The sequence below is a fragment of the Phacochoerus africanus genome, chromosome 9 (assembly GCF_016906955.1).
Source record: "Phacochoerus africanus isolate WHEZ1 chromosome 9, ROS_Pafr_v1, whole genome shotgun sequence".
Taxonomy (NCBI): Eukaryota; Metazoa; Chordata; class Mammalia; order Artiodactyla; family Suidae; genus Phacochoerus; species Phacochoerus africanus.
The window spans coordinates 50,879,089-50,895,766 of NC_062552.1; the positions used below are offsets into that span (position 1 = coordinate 50,879,089).

General features: G+C 51.6%; 1 protein-coding gene across 1 annotated transcript in view; it reads left to right on the forward strand.

The window, feature by feature from the left end:
• Positions 1-16,678, forward strand: part of CEMIP (cell migration inducing hyaluronidase 1) — a 168,945-nt gene that overhangs the window by 142,690 nt on the left and 9,577 nt on the right. The window contains exons 21-27 of the mRNA XM_047795501.1: positions 1,855-2,035; positions 3,500-3,715; positions 7,386-7,597; positions 9,222-9,407; positions 14,782-14,986; positions 15,191-15,277; positions 16,095-16,252. Of these exons, the coding sequence (XP_047651457.1) occupies positions 1,855-2,035; positions 3,500-3,715; positions 7,386-7,597; positions 9,222-9,407; positions 14,782-14,986; positions 15,191-15,277; positions 16,095-16,252 (1,245 nt within the window). The remainder of the gene's footprint in view (positions 1-1,854; positions 2,036-3,499; positions 3,716-7,385; positions 7,598-9,221; positions 9,408-14,781; positions 14,987-15,190; positions 15,278-16,094; positions 16,253-16,678) is intronic.

Genomic DNA, 16,678 nt, shown 5'->3' on the forward strand with positions numbered 1-16,678 from the left:
GCAAGTTCCTCAAACTGCATTTGTGGGCATGAGGCCAGGACCGTGTGGTCATGATCGTAAGGGATGCATCTTGTAGGGGCCTGGGTAGGGGTCCCGGGGTAAAAGTAAGCACACAGTTTTTAAATAGAGACCTGGTAGGAACAGGCTGTCCCGAAAATACCTTAAATGGAAAAAATGCCTTGAGAATCAGGATTCAGGGTGATGACGTCAGTCAATTAGAAATATAAAAACACCACCAGTCCTTGGAGTCCACTGAGGGCACATTGCCAAGGCTGGTACCACCAGGCCCTTCCTCGGTACCTTATCTGAAGAGGGGAGCCCAGCGTTGAAGATGGGGAACAGCTGGAATGTGGTCTCTCCCCACGGTCAGATTCCCTTTTCAACTTCCCTTTCCCTCTTCCTGCCCTTTGTCTTTTATGTTCACTGAGAAAGGAGAGGGCCTTGGCCTAGAGGTAGAGATACCAGTAAAAGCATCAAAATTGGGAGTTTCCATCAGAGCTCAGCAGTTAACAAACCCAACTAGGATCCCTGGCCTCGCTTGGTGGGTCAAGGTTCCGGCCTTGCCGTGAGCTGTGGTGTAGGTTGCAGACGTGACTCAGATCTGGCGTTGCTGTGGCTGTGACGTAGGCCGACAGCTACAGCTCCGATTCGACCCCTAGCCTGGGAACCTCCATATGCCACAGGTGCAGCCCTAAAAAGAAAAAGAAAAGAAAAAAAACATAAAAACTGGGCTTGAACGGGAATTCCTGCAGTGGCTCAGTGGTAACAAACCTGACTAGTTTCCATGAGGATGTGGGTTCGATCCCAGGCCTCGCTCAGTGGGTTAAGGATTGGCATTGCCATAAGCTGGGACATAGGTCACAGATGAGGCTCAGATCCTGCACTGCTGTGGCTGTGGTGTAGACCGACAGCCGCAGCTCTGATTTGACCCCTATCCTGGGGACTTCCATGTGCCACAGGGGCAGCCCCATAAAGAAAAAAATAACTGGGCTTAAAGACTGAGTAAGCCTAGATTTGCAGCCAGGCCCAAGAAGGACCATCAGGAAGCCCAGCCAGCTCCACTTAGGCCCTTGCTTCCCCAGCCCTGCTCTGGAGTCCCCTGACAGAGAGAGACATCTTGAGCACTCCGCCCCCTGCTGGACCCAAGGCAGAAGTCTCAAGTCCCCAGTTCTCCTCCAGTCCCTCCTACCTCCATCACCAAGCCTTTAGCCTCTTCCTACCTGGCTGTCAGGGTCCTCTGGCTGTTCACAGTCCTGCCGTCTCAGTGGGGCCTGCACTCTCTTCTCGGGATGCTGGAAATGTCGCATTGCAATTGGTTAACCGTTTCATCATCACCTTCGATTCTCTGTCCTTCCCTTCCCTCGTTTCCCAAACCCAGCCTGCTGCCCCTCGAAAGCCTTACTCACAGAGAGGAAACTCAGCTGAGTCTTAATTGAATTAAATTGTTACAACATCTGAGATTAAGGCGATAATGACTAAGGGTTCTACTCTCCCAAGGGGCATGATATTGGCACGCTTCACCAGTATTTACGGTACTTATCCAATGAGTTTTCATCGGATGGAAAAATTGGGGGAAATGTCTGTATAGACGACCATCCCTCATACCTCAAGCCAGCAACGAAACAGTCATCCGTCCATCCCTCCATCCATCCAGTAACTCATTCAGCAATCATTTGTTGACACTGACTGTGTCCAGAAACGCTTTCTCTGTGGATTAATTAATGTTCTGTAATAGGGGGCATTTGGGGAGGTGGGACTCAAGGATGCTTTGCCCAGAAAGTCTCTTCCCATCCTCCTGGGAGGGTGCAAACAACATGCCGATTAGCCTGACCACGGGCTTCCCTGTCTCCATAGAAATTTTCCGATCCGAGGCATTCAGTTCTACGACGGCCCCATCAACGTCCAGAACTGCACTTTCCGCAAGTTTGCGGCCCTGGAGGGCCGGCACACCAGCGCCCTGGCCTTCCGCCTGAACAACGCCTGGCAGAGCTGCCCCCATAACAACGTCACCAACATTGCCTTTGAGGACGTCCCGGTGAGCGAGGCGCCGGAGCAGGCTCCCGGCTAACCCAGACTTTGGGCAGTGATTCACAGGTCCCCTGGGCCCCGGAGTTTGAGCCGTTGCCACCACCACAGGGGTTGAACGGCCTCCTCCAAGCAGGCTGGGCCACGTCCCAGTTCTGTCTGCATCCAAACTGGAAAAGTACAAGTGTAGGTTACCCCACAGGTCAAGTCTGGGTAAATGCCTGCCAGCCCTCACCCGGCCCCAACCCCAGCCCGGCCTCAGGGGGAGCCTTCCGCTGCCCTCCAGGGTCCGAGGCTGCTCCTCCAGGGCTCTTGGTTTCACCCTCCCACGTCTTGTGACCGGGCCCCTTCAGTTGGCACCGTTCATCTAAAAAACCCCAATGTCCCAAGGAATCTTTGCTGAGGATGCTGTTTAATCTCTCCCTGAGAATGGGACAGAAACAGGGCCCTCCTAGCCCTGGACGGCCGACGGATTAGTAGCTGGGGGTGAGGAGGTCAGGACTAAGGGCCGCCCTTGAGACCAGGCAGGTCCAGGGCTCCTGGTGCGTTTTCTCTGGGTTACAGATTTCCCAGGACTTCCCCCCTCAGCCACCCCTCTGTTCCTGCCCTCTGCCCGTCTACCCAGTTCCTGGCAGGCTGGGGGAGGAAAAGATGTGAAAACGCGTTACTTCATTTCTTTACTCAGGCCGCTGAAAGGCCTGAAAGAGGGCAGTCATGGAACTCTGCAAGGGCTCGTGTGGCAAGGCTGTGTTCCTGAAACACACCACACAGTCACATGCACATTCTTCCTCAGACACACCCACCCGACCTCTGCGTGTGTGCGCGTGTGTGTGCATGATACACATAATGTACTTTATTATCTGTTATTTATTATCTGTTATCACTACCACCTCGACCTCACTCTCTCTCCTACACACGCACGCACACACGCTCCTTTGACCCCACCCCATGCAGTGCTTTTTAAAATTTTTTTATGATTTTTATTTTTTCCATGATAGCTGGTTTACAGGGTTCTGTCCGTTTTCTGCCACACAGCAAGGTGACCCAGTCACACATACATGTATCCGTTCTTTTTTCTCCCATTGTCATGCTCCATCGCAAGTGACCAGACATCGTTCCCAGTGCCACCCAGCAGGATCTCCTTGCTTATCTATTCCAAAGGCTATAGTTTGCCCTGCGGTGTTTGGAGCCGCGTATCAGGACGCTCTCCAGGGTCACACACAGCAGCCAGCCCTCCAGTGAGCAGAAGCCAAAATAATGTGTCGGGTCTGTGCGTTGAGGCACAGTGAATGTTGGGCTGTTTTTCTGGCCTCATCCGAGAGGTCAGCCGTGCGGTTTCCTACCTGCCGCACGGCATCTTTGGCTTGGCTGGTTTGTAATTGTCAGCGGAAGTTGGAAACGTCTCCCAGGCCACATGACGGCTGCAGCTTCCCTTTGCCTCCTAGCCCAGCCTGACTTTCCCGGGCTTTGTCAGATTACTTCCAGAGTGTTCTTCGGAGAGCCTGGACCCTGGTTCAACCAGCTGGACATGGACGGGGATAAGACGTCGGTGTTCCACGACGTGGATGGCTCCGTGTCCGAGTACCCTGGCTCCTACCTCACCAAGGACGACAACTGGCTGGTCCGGCACCCAGACTGCATCAATGTTCCCGACTGGAGAGGCGCCATATGCAGCGGGCGCTACGCACAGGTAGGGGCACAGGGTACACCTCTCCAGGTGTCGCCTCCCCAGGTGTCACTCGTGGGACAAGCATTGAGTGAGAGCCCACTGTATGCCTGCCTCTAGGTCAGGAAAAAGAAGACATAGGCTTCTTTTTCATCTTTCTACCTTCCTCTCTCCCTTTCTTTCTTTCTTTCCTTCTCTTTCTATGTTCTCTCCTCACCCAGTAAGATTTTCAAAAAGTCCAAGTGCAGGCCCTTTGTAAGCAGAATGCTTAGAAAAAGAGCACTCTGACGACAGGCTCCAGCACTTGATAACTGTGTGACCTTGGGTACGTTACCTAAACTCTTGGAGGGTCAATTTCCTTATCTGTAAAGTTAGAGTAATAGTTGAACCCCCTTAAATGAGCATGTAGACTGCCCTCTCCACCAGAAATAGAATGCAAGCTGTCCATGTGATCTTTATTTTTTTTTTTTTATTGCTTTCCTCGGCATATGGAGGTTCCCAGACAAGGGGTCAAATCGGAGCTGCAGCTGCCGGCCTACACCACAGCTCACAGCAACGCCAGATCCTTAACCCACTGAGCAAGGCCAGGGATCGAGCCTGCATCTTCATGGAATGCTAGTCGGATTTGTTTGCGCTGTGCCACAACGGGAACTCCCGTCCACATGATCTTAAAGGTTCTAGTAGCCACGATAAAAAGCAAAAAGAAATAGGTGAATGCTATTTTAATAACACTTCGTTTAACTCACTGTATTCAAAATACTATCATCTCAACATATAATCAGTATAAAAAAAAATCACTTGCAAGGCACTTCACAGGTGTAGTTTTTTCGTTCTCAAGGCTTTGAAATCCCCTGCATATTTTATACCTATAGCCCACTCAATTTGGATGCAGATTAGCTGCAGTGGAAGTAAAAGCTAGTCCTACCAAAACAGGTCATATTTAATGCAAAACTGTCTCACACTGCTTTGGGTTTGACATTTAAATTAATTAAAATGAGATTCAAAACTCAGGTTCCTGGCCACACCGGTCGCATTTCCAGTGCCCAGTGACCACATGGGACCAGTGGCTGCTATGTGTACAGCAGAGCTGAGACAGTGCCTGGAATATGGTGGAACTGAAAATATCAGTTAGCATGGAGTTCCCATCGGGACTCAGTGGGGACGAATCTGATTAGCATCTATGAGGACACAGGTTCAATCCCTGGCCTCGATCAGTGGCTTAAGGATCCAGCATTGCCATGAGCTGTGGTGTGGTTCGGATCCTGTGTTGCTGTGGCTCTGGTGTAGGCCGTCCATTGAAGTTCTGATTAGACCCTAGCCTGGGAACATGCATATGCTGCGGGTACGGCCCTAAAAGTCGGAAAGGAAGGAAGGGAGGGAGAAAGAAAAAGAAAGAGAGGGAGGGAAGGAAGGAAAGAGAGAGAGGGAGAGGGAGAGAGAGAGAGAAAGAAAAAGAAAGAAAAAGAAAGAGAAAGAAAGAAAGAAAGAAGAAAGAAAGAGAAAGAAAGAAAGAAAGAAAGAAAGAAAGAAGAAGAAAGAGAGAAAGAAAAAGAAAGAAAGAAAGAAAAAGAAAGGAAGGAAAGAAAAGAAAGAAAAAGAAGGGAGGAAGCTAAAGGGAGTTCTCCTGGTGGCCTAGCAGGTTAAGGATCTGGCATTGTCACTGCTGTGGCACTGGTTCGATCACTGGCCTGGGAACTTCCTCATGCTGCAGGTATAGCCAAAAAGAGAGAGAGAGCTAAAAGTGGTTTGGGGTCTGGGGAGGTTGGGGTGGGGAGCTAGTGCCAGCGAGGGGAAAGGGCCATGGTGGGTGAGGTGGGCACCTGGGGACAGGGGTGTGCAGAAAGCAGATGCCAGAGGAGGTGGGGGGGGGGCTGGCCTGGCAGGAACAGGGCTCAGAGGAAGGTGGGGCCAGGGTCAGGGAGGTCCAGGGTGTTTCCTTCCGCAGTGGAAGGGGAGGTCATGGGCCGGGAGGGCCGGAGGGGGCCAGCCAGCAGAGAGCGATAAGGTTGGGAAGAGCTGCCCCTGTGAGTGGAAAATGCTGCTGCCAGGCGTGTCGAAGGAGGGCTAGGCTGTGCTGAAAACTCAGTGGAAACTGCAGGCAGTGCGGGAAGAGGTGCCCTGTGCCCGGGCTGTGGCGTTTTCTCAGCCCTGCTCCGGAGCCCGGCCCAGGAAGCGGACAGACCTGCAGGATGATCCAGGCTGAGGCTTCTGCTGCGTGTGTGGACAGGGCAGGAGATTTATTTGATGCCACGGGAGAGAGTGGTTGACGCAATGGCAGATAAGAAAGGAAGTGGAATCAGAAGGGAACTGATAGATGGGCGTCATGACCTGAATAATTAAAGGGTGACCAAACCCTCATGCCTTGCAGCTGCACTCTGGGCATTACAGCATCTCTGATTCAAGGGGAAGACATCCCATGTGGAGCCTTGATCTTGAACTTCCTTCTCACCCTTTCTTTCCCACACCTTGCTTATCTCCCGCAGAAAAGAGCTGATTGTTAGTCAGAGTTTGCCAGGTTATCATAACAGCCTACTGGTTAATTATTATTAATAATCTCCTCCCTCCACTTAACAGCTCATAAAATGCTTTCGTACCTTTAAGCTTTTGATAATCATGACAGCTCCAAACGAGGGCAGGGGTGGCGTTTCTCTTCCCATTTTGCATGTGATACCATAGAGGGGAGTATCACCCCTTCCTTCCAAAGGCACGCCCTTATGGCACCTTAATGTGATGGCCTCTTTTGGCCATAGTTGCAGGAATGTCACCTTATCAACCTGGGACAGGTCCTAAAACAGGACATGGCATTTTAAACCAGGGGTAGCCCAGGAGTTCCCTTTATGGCAGAGCAGAAATGAATCCGACAAGGAACCATGAGGTTACGGGTTCCATCCTTGGCCTTGCTCAGTGGGTTAAGGATCCGGTGTTGCCGTGAGCTGTGGTGTAGGTGGCAGACGCAGCTTGGATCTGGTGTTGCTGTGGCTGTAGCGCAGGCCAGCAGCTGTAGCTCCGATTGGACCCCTAGCCTGGGAACCTCCATATGCCTCGGGTGCAGCCCTAAAAAGCAAAAAAAATAATAATAAAATAAACACATAAACCAGGGGTAGCCCAAAGCATCCTAGCTCTTTGGTCCCTGGGACTCAGTGACTGACAGTCTTGCTTTCATTTTTTGTCTCTGAAATGAGATGGCATTTATACACTCAAGGTACGCCGGCAGGCCACAGAGCCCAGACACTGAGGGTCAGTGGGCGGAGTGGAGCATCTCACAAGGCTCTTTCTCAGATCCAGGCAGGACAGCAGCCAGTTCAAGGGAGCTGCAGTTGCAGCAGAAGTCTAAAAATTCTCTCTCCCTTCTGCCTCCTTCCTGATCCCCCTCCCTTTCCCCAAATTTGCCATCTGACTGTTAAGCAGACTCCCCCGACCCCTCCAAGTTTCCATAGGTCCTTCCTCAAAAAGAGCACTTTGGGGAAGATGCACGCAAAGGGTTAGCTGGATTCCACGGGATGGTTCGGGCTGCCTTTGCCAGCAGAAAGAGATGCCCCCTTATTTGGCCTTCTTTCATTCCAGCTTTCTAAAAAGGCTCTGTGAAGCGAAAGTGCCTTTGAAAGTGCAGTCTGTAGTCAGAGGTTCACCAGATGCCCTTGGGATAATCCCTTGTAATTGCCCTGTTGTGTGTTTCCTTTTTGGGTTTTCAAAGATGTACATTCAGGCCTTCAAGACCAGTAATCTGCGGATGAAGATCATCAAGAATGACTTCCCTGGCCACCCTCTCTACCTGGAGGGGGCCCTGACCAGGAGCACCCACTACCAGCAGTACCAGCCCGTCATCACCTTGCAGAAGGGCTACACCATCCACTGGGACCAGACGGCCCCTGCCGAGCTCACCATCTGGCTCATCAACTTCAACAAGTGAGTGGGTGCCTGGCGGGGAGCTGTGTGACCGGGGACAGCTGCTCTGACTGAGCTGAAGGCCGCACTGATACCGATGCCTCATTGCAACGTCCCGGGCTTATTGTTCCCAGAACCTCAGGCCAGCCTGTGTCATTCCCGCACCAGGAGGTATCTGGGGGGTTGACACCACCCAGTGGTAAAGAATCGGAAGACCTGCGGAGTTTCCTGGTGGCCTAATAGTTAAGGATCTGGCATTGTCACTGCTGTGGCATAGGTCGATGCTGTTGCTATGGCTTGGGTTCAACCCCTGGCTGGAGAACTTCCACATGTCACTAGTGCAGCCAAGGAGAAAAAAAAAAAAAAAAAGAATCAGAAGACCTGGACTGAGCCCCTGCTCTGGGCAGGGCATGGGTGACCTCGGGGAGGGCATTCAACCCCTTGGAACCTCAGTTCCTTCCTCCAGGAGATGGAGATAGTGTTACTTTGTGGGAACACAGCCAGGATTGGGTGGGGTGGTGTATGGCGAGTGTTTCGCTGGCTCTATGAGCTGCTCAGTGTAGGGCAGAAAATGCCTGGCAGCTATCATTACCATTTTACAGAGAGGAGAATGAGACTTCAAGGTACAGTGACTATGTTGAGGGCACCCGGATAGGGCTTCGTATAGTTAGGCCGACATATTTTCTATGCACGTTACTGACTTACCCCAGTCTTCCTGTGAGACAGGCATGTGTCAGATGCAGACAGTGAGACCCAAAGAGATGAAATGCCCCCACCCCCCCGGACCATCAGGCTGGACCAGGAAAGGGCTGGATCCAGGTCCTGCAGATCCTGGCTCTTTCGCTGGGGGTTCCACCTGGAGCGCCCAGTGTAGGCCCAGGAGGTTCCTCACTGACCCACTCCAGTGACCCCCTCACTCACTGCAGTCACCGCCTTGCCGTTGTCGTCGTCTTCTTGAACACTTGTGACCCAGTCATTACCAACAGCGAGCATTCTTTCAAAATTCCCCATTGAAGGGGAGTTCCTATTGTGGCTCAGTGGTTAACAAACCCGACTAGCATCCACGAGGACGCGGGTTCGATCCCTGGCCTCACTCAGTGGGTTGAGGATCCAGCGTTGCCGTGAGCTGTGGTGTAGGTCACAGATGCTGCTTGGATCTGGCATTGCTGTGGCTGTGGTGAGGGCCAGCGGCTGCAGCGCCGATTCTGTCCCTACCGTGGGACCCTCCATATGCCACAAGTGCAGCCCTTAAAGAAAAAACAACAACAACAACAAAATTCCCCATTGCTGGAGTTCCCGTCGTGGCGCAGTGGTTAACGAATCCGACTAGGAACCATGAGGTCGATCCCTGGCCTTGCTCAGTGGATTAAGGATCCGGCGTTGCCGTGAGCTGTGGTGTAGGTTACAGATCCTGTGTTGCTGTGGCTCTGGTGCAGGCCAGTGGCTACAGCTCCGATTTGATCCCTAGCCTGGGAACCTCCATATGCCGTGGGAGTGACCCTAGCAAAGGCAAAAAGACAAAAAAAAAGAAAAAAAAATTCCCCATTGAAAAGTAGAGGTGCCACTGGGAGGGGAATTCTTGGGGCTCTCTGTAGCGCACACCCAGGAGGTCTTGCTTGTAACCTGCCTGTGCTTCTGGTTCTAGGGGCGACTGGATCCGAGTGGGGCTCTGCTACCCCCGGGGCACCACCTTTTCCATCCTCTCGGATGTTCACAATCGCCTGCTGAAGCAAACGTCCAAGACGGGCGTCTTCATGAGGACCTCACAGATGGAAAAAGTGGAGCAGAGCCATTCTGGCAGGAGCCACTACTACTGGGACGAGGACTCGGGGTGAGGAGCCCCCACTTGGCTGCAGCATGGCCTCTCATTCTCAGTTTGTCCCCCCAGCCATTCCAGTCATCTGAGAACTCCCACGCAGTGAGGGCTAGTTAAACAGGATGCTTTCCTAGGCGTTTCCTCTCTTAAGAATGTCTGCACCATCCTCCAGGGACACTTTTTCCCTCTTTTTTGGACACGCCCACAGCATGAAGAAGTTCCCAGGCCAGGGATGGAACCCAAACTGCCGAAGGGACCATACCAGGTCCTTAACCCACTGGGCCACCAGGGAGCTCCTCACCAAAGACATTTTTAAAGCCATGAATCTTTGGGGATGAAATAAACACTCTTAATGTACATGTGGCGTATAGGGAATACACCTCTTTCAGACAAAAAGACGAAAAAGCGAAAGCAGTGAATTGAGAAAGTGTGGTACTTGACCTCCGTTCCTACAACAACCCAGTTGGAGCGGATGATATTACCCCTAATTTAGAGATGGCCAAAGAAGTCACAGAGCAAACAGGAAGGACTTGCTCCGAGAACACAGCAAAAACTTGGCCTGGCTGGTTTTGAGCCCACGCCTTTCAGTATCCGAAGTGCTCCCTCTTTTGCTGACCTGCACTAGTTTCTGTTCCTTAGAAATATAATGGGGACAGGGTACCTGCTCATGGACACAGGGAGATCTTTGGCCCCCTCCCCTAAAAAGAGAGTGACTGGAGTTCCTATTGTGGGGCAGCGGAAACAAATCTGACTATCTCCATGAGGATGCAGGTTCGATCCTTGGCCTTGCTCAGTGGGTTAAGGATCCAGGGTTGCTGTGAGCTGTGGTGTAGGTCGCAGACATGAAGTCGATCCTGTGTTGCTGTGACTGTGGCGTAGGCTGGCAGCTACAGCTCCGATTCAGTCCCTAGCCTTGGAACTTCCATATGCCCTGGGTGCAGCCCTAAAAAAAAAGGGCAAAAAAAAGAGAGAGAGTTATTCTGGGAGTTCCCATCATGGCTCAGCAGGTAACAAACCTGACTAGTATCCATGAGGATTCAGGTTTGATGCCTGGCCTCACTCAGGGGTTAAGGATCCCTCGTTGCTTCGGCTGTGATGTAGGCGGGCAGCTATAGCTTCAATTCGACCCCTAGCCTGGGAACTTCCATGTACCATAGGTGCAAAGAAAGGAAGAAAGAAAGAGAGAGAGAAAGAAAGAGAGAGAGAGAGAAAGAAAGAAAACGAAAAGAAAGAGTTATCCTAACACCTTAGGAATGCCAACCTGTCTCCAAAGCAGTGCAGCTGTTGCTTCTAGGGACTAAGGGTAAAGGATCATTTTATGACCATTTTTCCATTCTTGTATTGAAATCGATGGTAAGGAAATAGACAATGCTTTCCTTTACTGGTGAAGAAAGATATGGCTTTATCGATTTGATTAGAGAAAAATTCAAATTTGAAAATCGGAAACATAAGTGAAAATATTGGGGTCGGAAGAAGCAGTAAATAGCACCCCTTTTCCCATCTCAATTCTAAACCAGGAGTGGGGTGGACAAGACGACAGGGGGAGGGGACTGGTCAGTCTCACTGATGGAGAGCAGAGCTTCCACGTAGCATCCCTGATTATGCCTGTCCAGCCCCAGGCCTCGTGGGCTCTCCACCTAGAGCCCAACCCCCCAAATTTAGGCTACAGGGTTGAGGCAGACCTATCTACCCACACCCAGAAGCCACATGAGTCACTCCACTTCCCTGGGAAGACGTCAGTGAGGGGATGGGCCTGGGTCCAAGAGTGTTCAGAGAAATCCCTCCAGATGAAGAAAATAGCCCTCAGACACCAGTAGAAAATATTATGATTTTAAAAACAAATGAGGACGAATTCCTGTCATGGCTCAGTGGAAATGAATCCAACTAGGAACCATTGAGGTTGCCGGTTCAATCCCTGGCCTCGCTCAGTGGGTTAAGGATCCGGTGTTGCCGTGAGCTGTGGTGTAGGTTGCAGACATGGCTGGGATCCAGCGTTGCTGAGGCTGTGGCGTAGGGCGGCGGCTGCAGCTGTGATTGAACCCCTAGCCTGGGAACCTCCATATGCCAAGGTGTGCAGCATTTAAAAAAAAAAAAAGAAAGAAAGGCAAGTTCCCATTGTGGCTCAGCGGTAACGAACCTGACTAGTATCCATGAGAATGTGGGCTTGGTCCTTGGCTTTGCTCAGTGGGTTAAGGATCCGACGTTGTCACTGCTGTGGCTGTAGTTACAGCTGTGGCTCAAATTTGATCCCTGGCCCAGAACTTCCACGTGCCGGAGGTGTGGACAAAAAAAAGTCAGGGAACGGAAACATGTCCAACGCCTCACATGTAGCCATGTGGGGACGCATAAAAAATAAAATAAAGGGAGTTCTGGTTGTGGCTCGGTGGTTATGAACCCGACTAGCATCCATGAAGATGTGGGTTCAATCCCTGGCCTGGCTCAGTGGGTTAAGGATCCGGTGTTGCCACAAGCTGCGATGTAGGTGGCAGATGCAGCTCAGATCCCATGTCTCTGTGGCTGTGGTGTAGGCCGGCAACTGCAGCTCTGATTCCACCCCTAGGCTGGGAACTTCCATATGCTGCGGGTGCAGCCCTGAAAAGAAAAAATAAAATAAAAATAAAATAAAATAAAATAAAATAAAATGACATAAATGTTAGATGGTAAGGTCCTTGTAGCACCATCTGTGCATATTTTTTCCTCTAGGATCGTGAGAATTGGGATGTTCCAAAGGTATGAAGTTTTCAAATGGAAACCACCAGTAAACGAATTGAACCTTTTTGATCAAAATATTAAAAATCCACAATTTTCCCCCTTTAAGTCGCTTTTGCTACATAACCTTTTTGTCGATAGCTCAGTTAATCATCATGCTAAGGTTTAATTCAGTGATAGCCTTAGGGACTGTGGGTGGGTTCTAGGATGTTTGTCTCCTGTACAGAAACCCAACTTCAGGCCTTTTTGAATTCTTAGGGCTGGTTTTGTTTGTTTGTTTGTTTCTTTTTAGGGCTGCACTTGCAGCTTATGGAGGTTCCCAGGCTAGAGGTCCAATCGGAGCTGTAGCCGCTGGCCTACGCCACAGCCACAGCCACATAGGATCTGAGCTGTGTCTGTGACCTACACCACAGCTCATGGCAAATGCCGGATCCTTAACCCACTGAGCGAGGCCAGGGATCGAACCCGCGTCCTCATAGACCCTAGTCGACTTCGTTACCGCTGAGCCATGACAGGCGCTCCCTCTTTCTGCCTTACAAAGCTGTTGTTCTTTCTTACTCGCATCAGAGCATCTGTCCTCCATGGCTACCTTCTATTCTGCTCTGGGCTAGGACACTTGATAACTAGCTTGTTATAACTGGGGGTAAAATAAAAAGTAAGGAAGCTACAAGCAAAGGGGGTCCTGAGGGGTGAAATATATGTCACACTCTGAATCACCTCTGTAAGAGGGTTAAAACCACTACTCAAGTGATTTCAGCAGTGTCCTAAATAGGTGAGTCTGCCCGAGGCCACCTAAGCAAGGTATCGCTAAACTATAAATAAGTGTAGTGTTCAGGTGCCTGGCCATCCGTAGGGCTGCTCTGAAATAGTACCTGGCCACAGCCAGGATTTGAGGCCAGGTTTATTGATGCCAGGGCCTCTATTCCTTTCATACCCCCCAGGGCCTCCCAGCCGCTGACTAGGACACGTCCGTGTCAAAGGTAGGGATCAGAGAAGGCAGCTGCTGCCTGTAAAGTAAAGGGTGTGGGCTAGACGGTCTTCTAGGCCCCCCCAGTTTGGACAATCTGATATATCAGGACAGCGAGGAGTCCTGAATACTTGTAGGCTGTGCAGAAACCCTAGGACCCAGCCCACTTCTGTGGGTCTCCTTTCGGGATCTTGCTCACAAACTTGTCCTCTGGGGTGGTATCTAACCTTGTGCCTCCAGCAGAGAAGTGATGACAGGCAGCACTGCATTGCCTCCCTCCTAAGCTGCTCAGAGCTCCCCTCCACCCCCTGCAGAGCACAGAAGGCAGATGGAGAAGCTCTGCTCTCAGCTGGAGCGAGCAATTCCGCGGCAGTTCTTCCTGTGAAAACGGTTCTATTTGGGGCTCCCTTGATGGCTCTTGCTCTTGATGGCAAGACTCTTAAAGCAAAGGTCCCTGGTGGCTCAGTGGGTTAAGGATCCAGCATTGTCACTGCAGTGGCTCGGGTTCGATCCCTGGCCAGGGAACTTCCACATGCCACAGTGTAGCCAAAAAAAAAAAGGCGGGGGACAGGGGGAAGAAACATGAATCCACTCGAGTGAGCTCAGGTGCAGTGGAGGGAACGAAGACATCTTTAGGAAGTCATTCCAGCTGGGCACCCTGGGCTTCAGTACTGAGAACAGCAAGGCCCTCAGGGACCAGCAGCCTGCCTGGCTCCACTGCTCGCTCTCCCCTCACATTCACACACATGCCCCCTGCACGCCTGGCCTTCTTGCTGTAAACTGCCTTCCTCACTCAATGCCTCAGCAGGCACATGGCATAAAAAGGTTGTCCCAACCCTGACTCCACGTGGTCTTCCAGTTCAAGCAAGAGCTGGTGGGTCTCAGTTCAAATCCTGGAGGGGGTGAATCTCCATTGGGTAGCCAATCAGTGGTCCCTCAGCAAGTCTAGTGTGTTTCTGGTCCAATCAGCTGTGCCCTTGGGGTGGGGGCGGAGTCATGACATCATGGTGTAGACTGGGCTCAGCAGAGGGTCAGCTCCCAGAGAGGAATCGGCCCCCGGATAATCCATGCCATATATTCTGCTGTTTCCCACGTGGGAATCAGCCTGAAAGCATTTTTCTGAGCTAAGAGAACAGTGATAACAAACCCCAAGTTAGTACCCTGGTTCCTTCATCATCTGACTCTCTGGACCACCAGCTCAGCTTCTAGTCCTTCACAAGAAGCAAGAATAAATTATGACTTGGAGAAAAGTCGGATTAGGAAGACTGAGAGCATTTTCCTCACCAGGCACAGGGATGGGATGGGAAATCGCAGCTCTGTCCGCTTTGTGCTTCTGGGTCCTGGCAAGTCACCTTACATCTCTGAGCCATGGTTTCCCCATCTGAGAAGTTGGGGTGATAACAGCACCCCTTAGGTGCGCCCATTGCTTGAGGATTCAGTGAGATAACACGTCAGTCATGTGCCTAGCGTGGCTTATAGTCTGCGCCCAGAAAATGAAAACTGTCAGTATTAGCTTTTTTTTCCATGCATTTGTTTTTTATTTCTCCAACCACACCTAGTCCTGTGATGGACACAGATTTTGCAGGACCTACTGGGTTTCATCGTTGTGGCCAGCATGTAGTGCTTGGAAATTGCCTTTGGGGGGAGGGGGTAGGAGGGAGAGGATGTGGATACCGAAGCCAAATACTATGCTCTCTCTATTCCTGGGTGCAGGCTGCTGTTCCTGAAGCTGAAAGCTCAGAACGAGAGAGAGAAGTTTGCTTTCTGCTCTATGAAGGGCTGTGAGAGAATAAAGATTAAAGCTCTGATCCCAAAGAACGCAGGCGTCAGTGACTGCACGGCCACAGCATACCCCAAGTTCACCGAGAAGGCCATCGTGGACGTGCCGATGCCCAAGAAGCTCCTTGGTTCTCAGCTGGTGAGTGACTGACAGCGAGCCCAGGGCCCCCTCTGCCTTCAGCCGGCCTCAGACCCGATTAGGCTCCTCTCTGGACATCTGTTGAGCTCCCCCAACAGTTTCCTGTGACTCGGGGTCTGGGGAAGGAGGGAAGGTGAGCACCCACCAGGGCTTCCACTTGACTCTCCAAACCTGACCACCACATTGGTTTTGTTCGTTTTCCAGAAGACCAAAGACCACTTCTTGGAGGTGAAGATGGAAAGTTCCAAGCAGCGCTTCTTCCACCTCCTGAACGACTTTGCTTACATCGAAGTAAGCAAGCCTGACCCCTGCCTAGTGCTGCTTTGCTCAGTGAGACATGCTGTTAGTTTCCTGGGGCTGTTGTCACAGACGACCACAGACCAGGTGGCTCTAAAAAAAAAAAAAAAGAAATTTGGAGTTTCCTAGTGGCTCGTCGGGTTAAGGATCTGGCATTGTCACTACTTGAGCTCTGTTGGCACAGGTTCAGTCCCTGGCCCAGGAACTTCTGCATGCTGTGGGCACAATAACAGCAGCAGCAATAACAAAAGTTACACACTCACAGTTCTAGAAGCCAGAAGTCCAAATTCAAGTGTGGCAGGGTTGGTTTCTTGTAGTGGCTCTGAAGGGGAATCCATCCCAGGCCTCTTCTAGCTTCCGGTGGCTGCCGGCAACCCTTGACGTTCCTTGTGGATTTGTCCCGCCAACCTCTGCCCCTGTTCCCACGTGATCTCCTTGTGTGTCTGGGTCTGACCCCTCTCCCTGACTCGCTCTTTTAAGGACCATCTATCATTGCATTTGAGGCCCATTCAAAATCCAGGTTGATCTCATCTCCAGCTCTTTCACTTAATCACATCTGCAAAGGCCCTCTTTCCAAGTAAGGTGACTTTCAAAGTTTTCAGCAGACGTATCTTTGAGGGAGGCGGTCGCTCAGTCTACTACAGAGGGCTGCAAGGAATTGATTAAAGTGGGTTTTAGGCTTTGAACGGCTTGCGCAGGCAGCCTCTGTCTGCAGAGTCGGAGTGGGAACCACCCGGGTGGGCGGGAGAACCTCGAGACTTTGCTGCCCCTGGGACCCTGACCCACACTTGACGTTGCTTGTGCTCTGCAGGTGGAGGGAAAGAGGTACCCCCTCGTGGAAGATGGCATCCAGGTGGTGGTGATTGATGGGAGGCATGGGCACGTGGCGAGCCAGGCGAGCTTCAGGAACGCCATCCTGCAGGGCATCCCCTGGCAGCTCTTCAATTACGTGGCGGCCATCCCTGACAAGTGAGTCTGCGCTTCTGCCCCCTGGCCTCGGCCCCCTTCCCTATCCCTTCATCACCATGCAGTCTGAGAAAGCGTAGGGGCTCCACGGTCTGCCCACAAGGAATGGGTGCAGGCTGGTGACCCTTCTGTCGGAGCCAGGGCTGTTGGGAATGTAGGTCAGGCTGCAGCAGATGGTCTCGGCCAGCGGCAAACGGGAAGCCTGCCCAGGCCTCCCGCCCCCATCACGACACACTCTCCGGGCATGACCTCACCTCCTCCCACACCTTCAATACGATCCAAATGCTGGTGGCTTTTGAGCATCTCCAGCCCACATCTCCCATCTCAACGCCAGACATTTTTAACCAACTGCCGTGTGGACAGCGCCACCTGGATGTCTCCTGTGGAACTGAATTCTCACCATGACTTTTTTTTTCAATCCCCCACCAA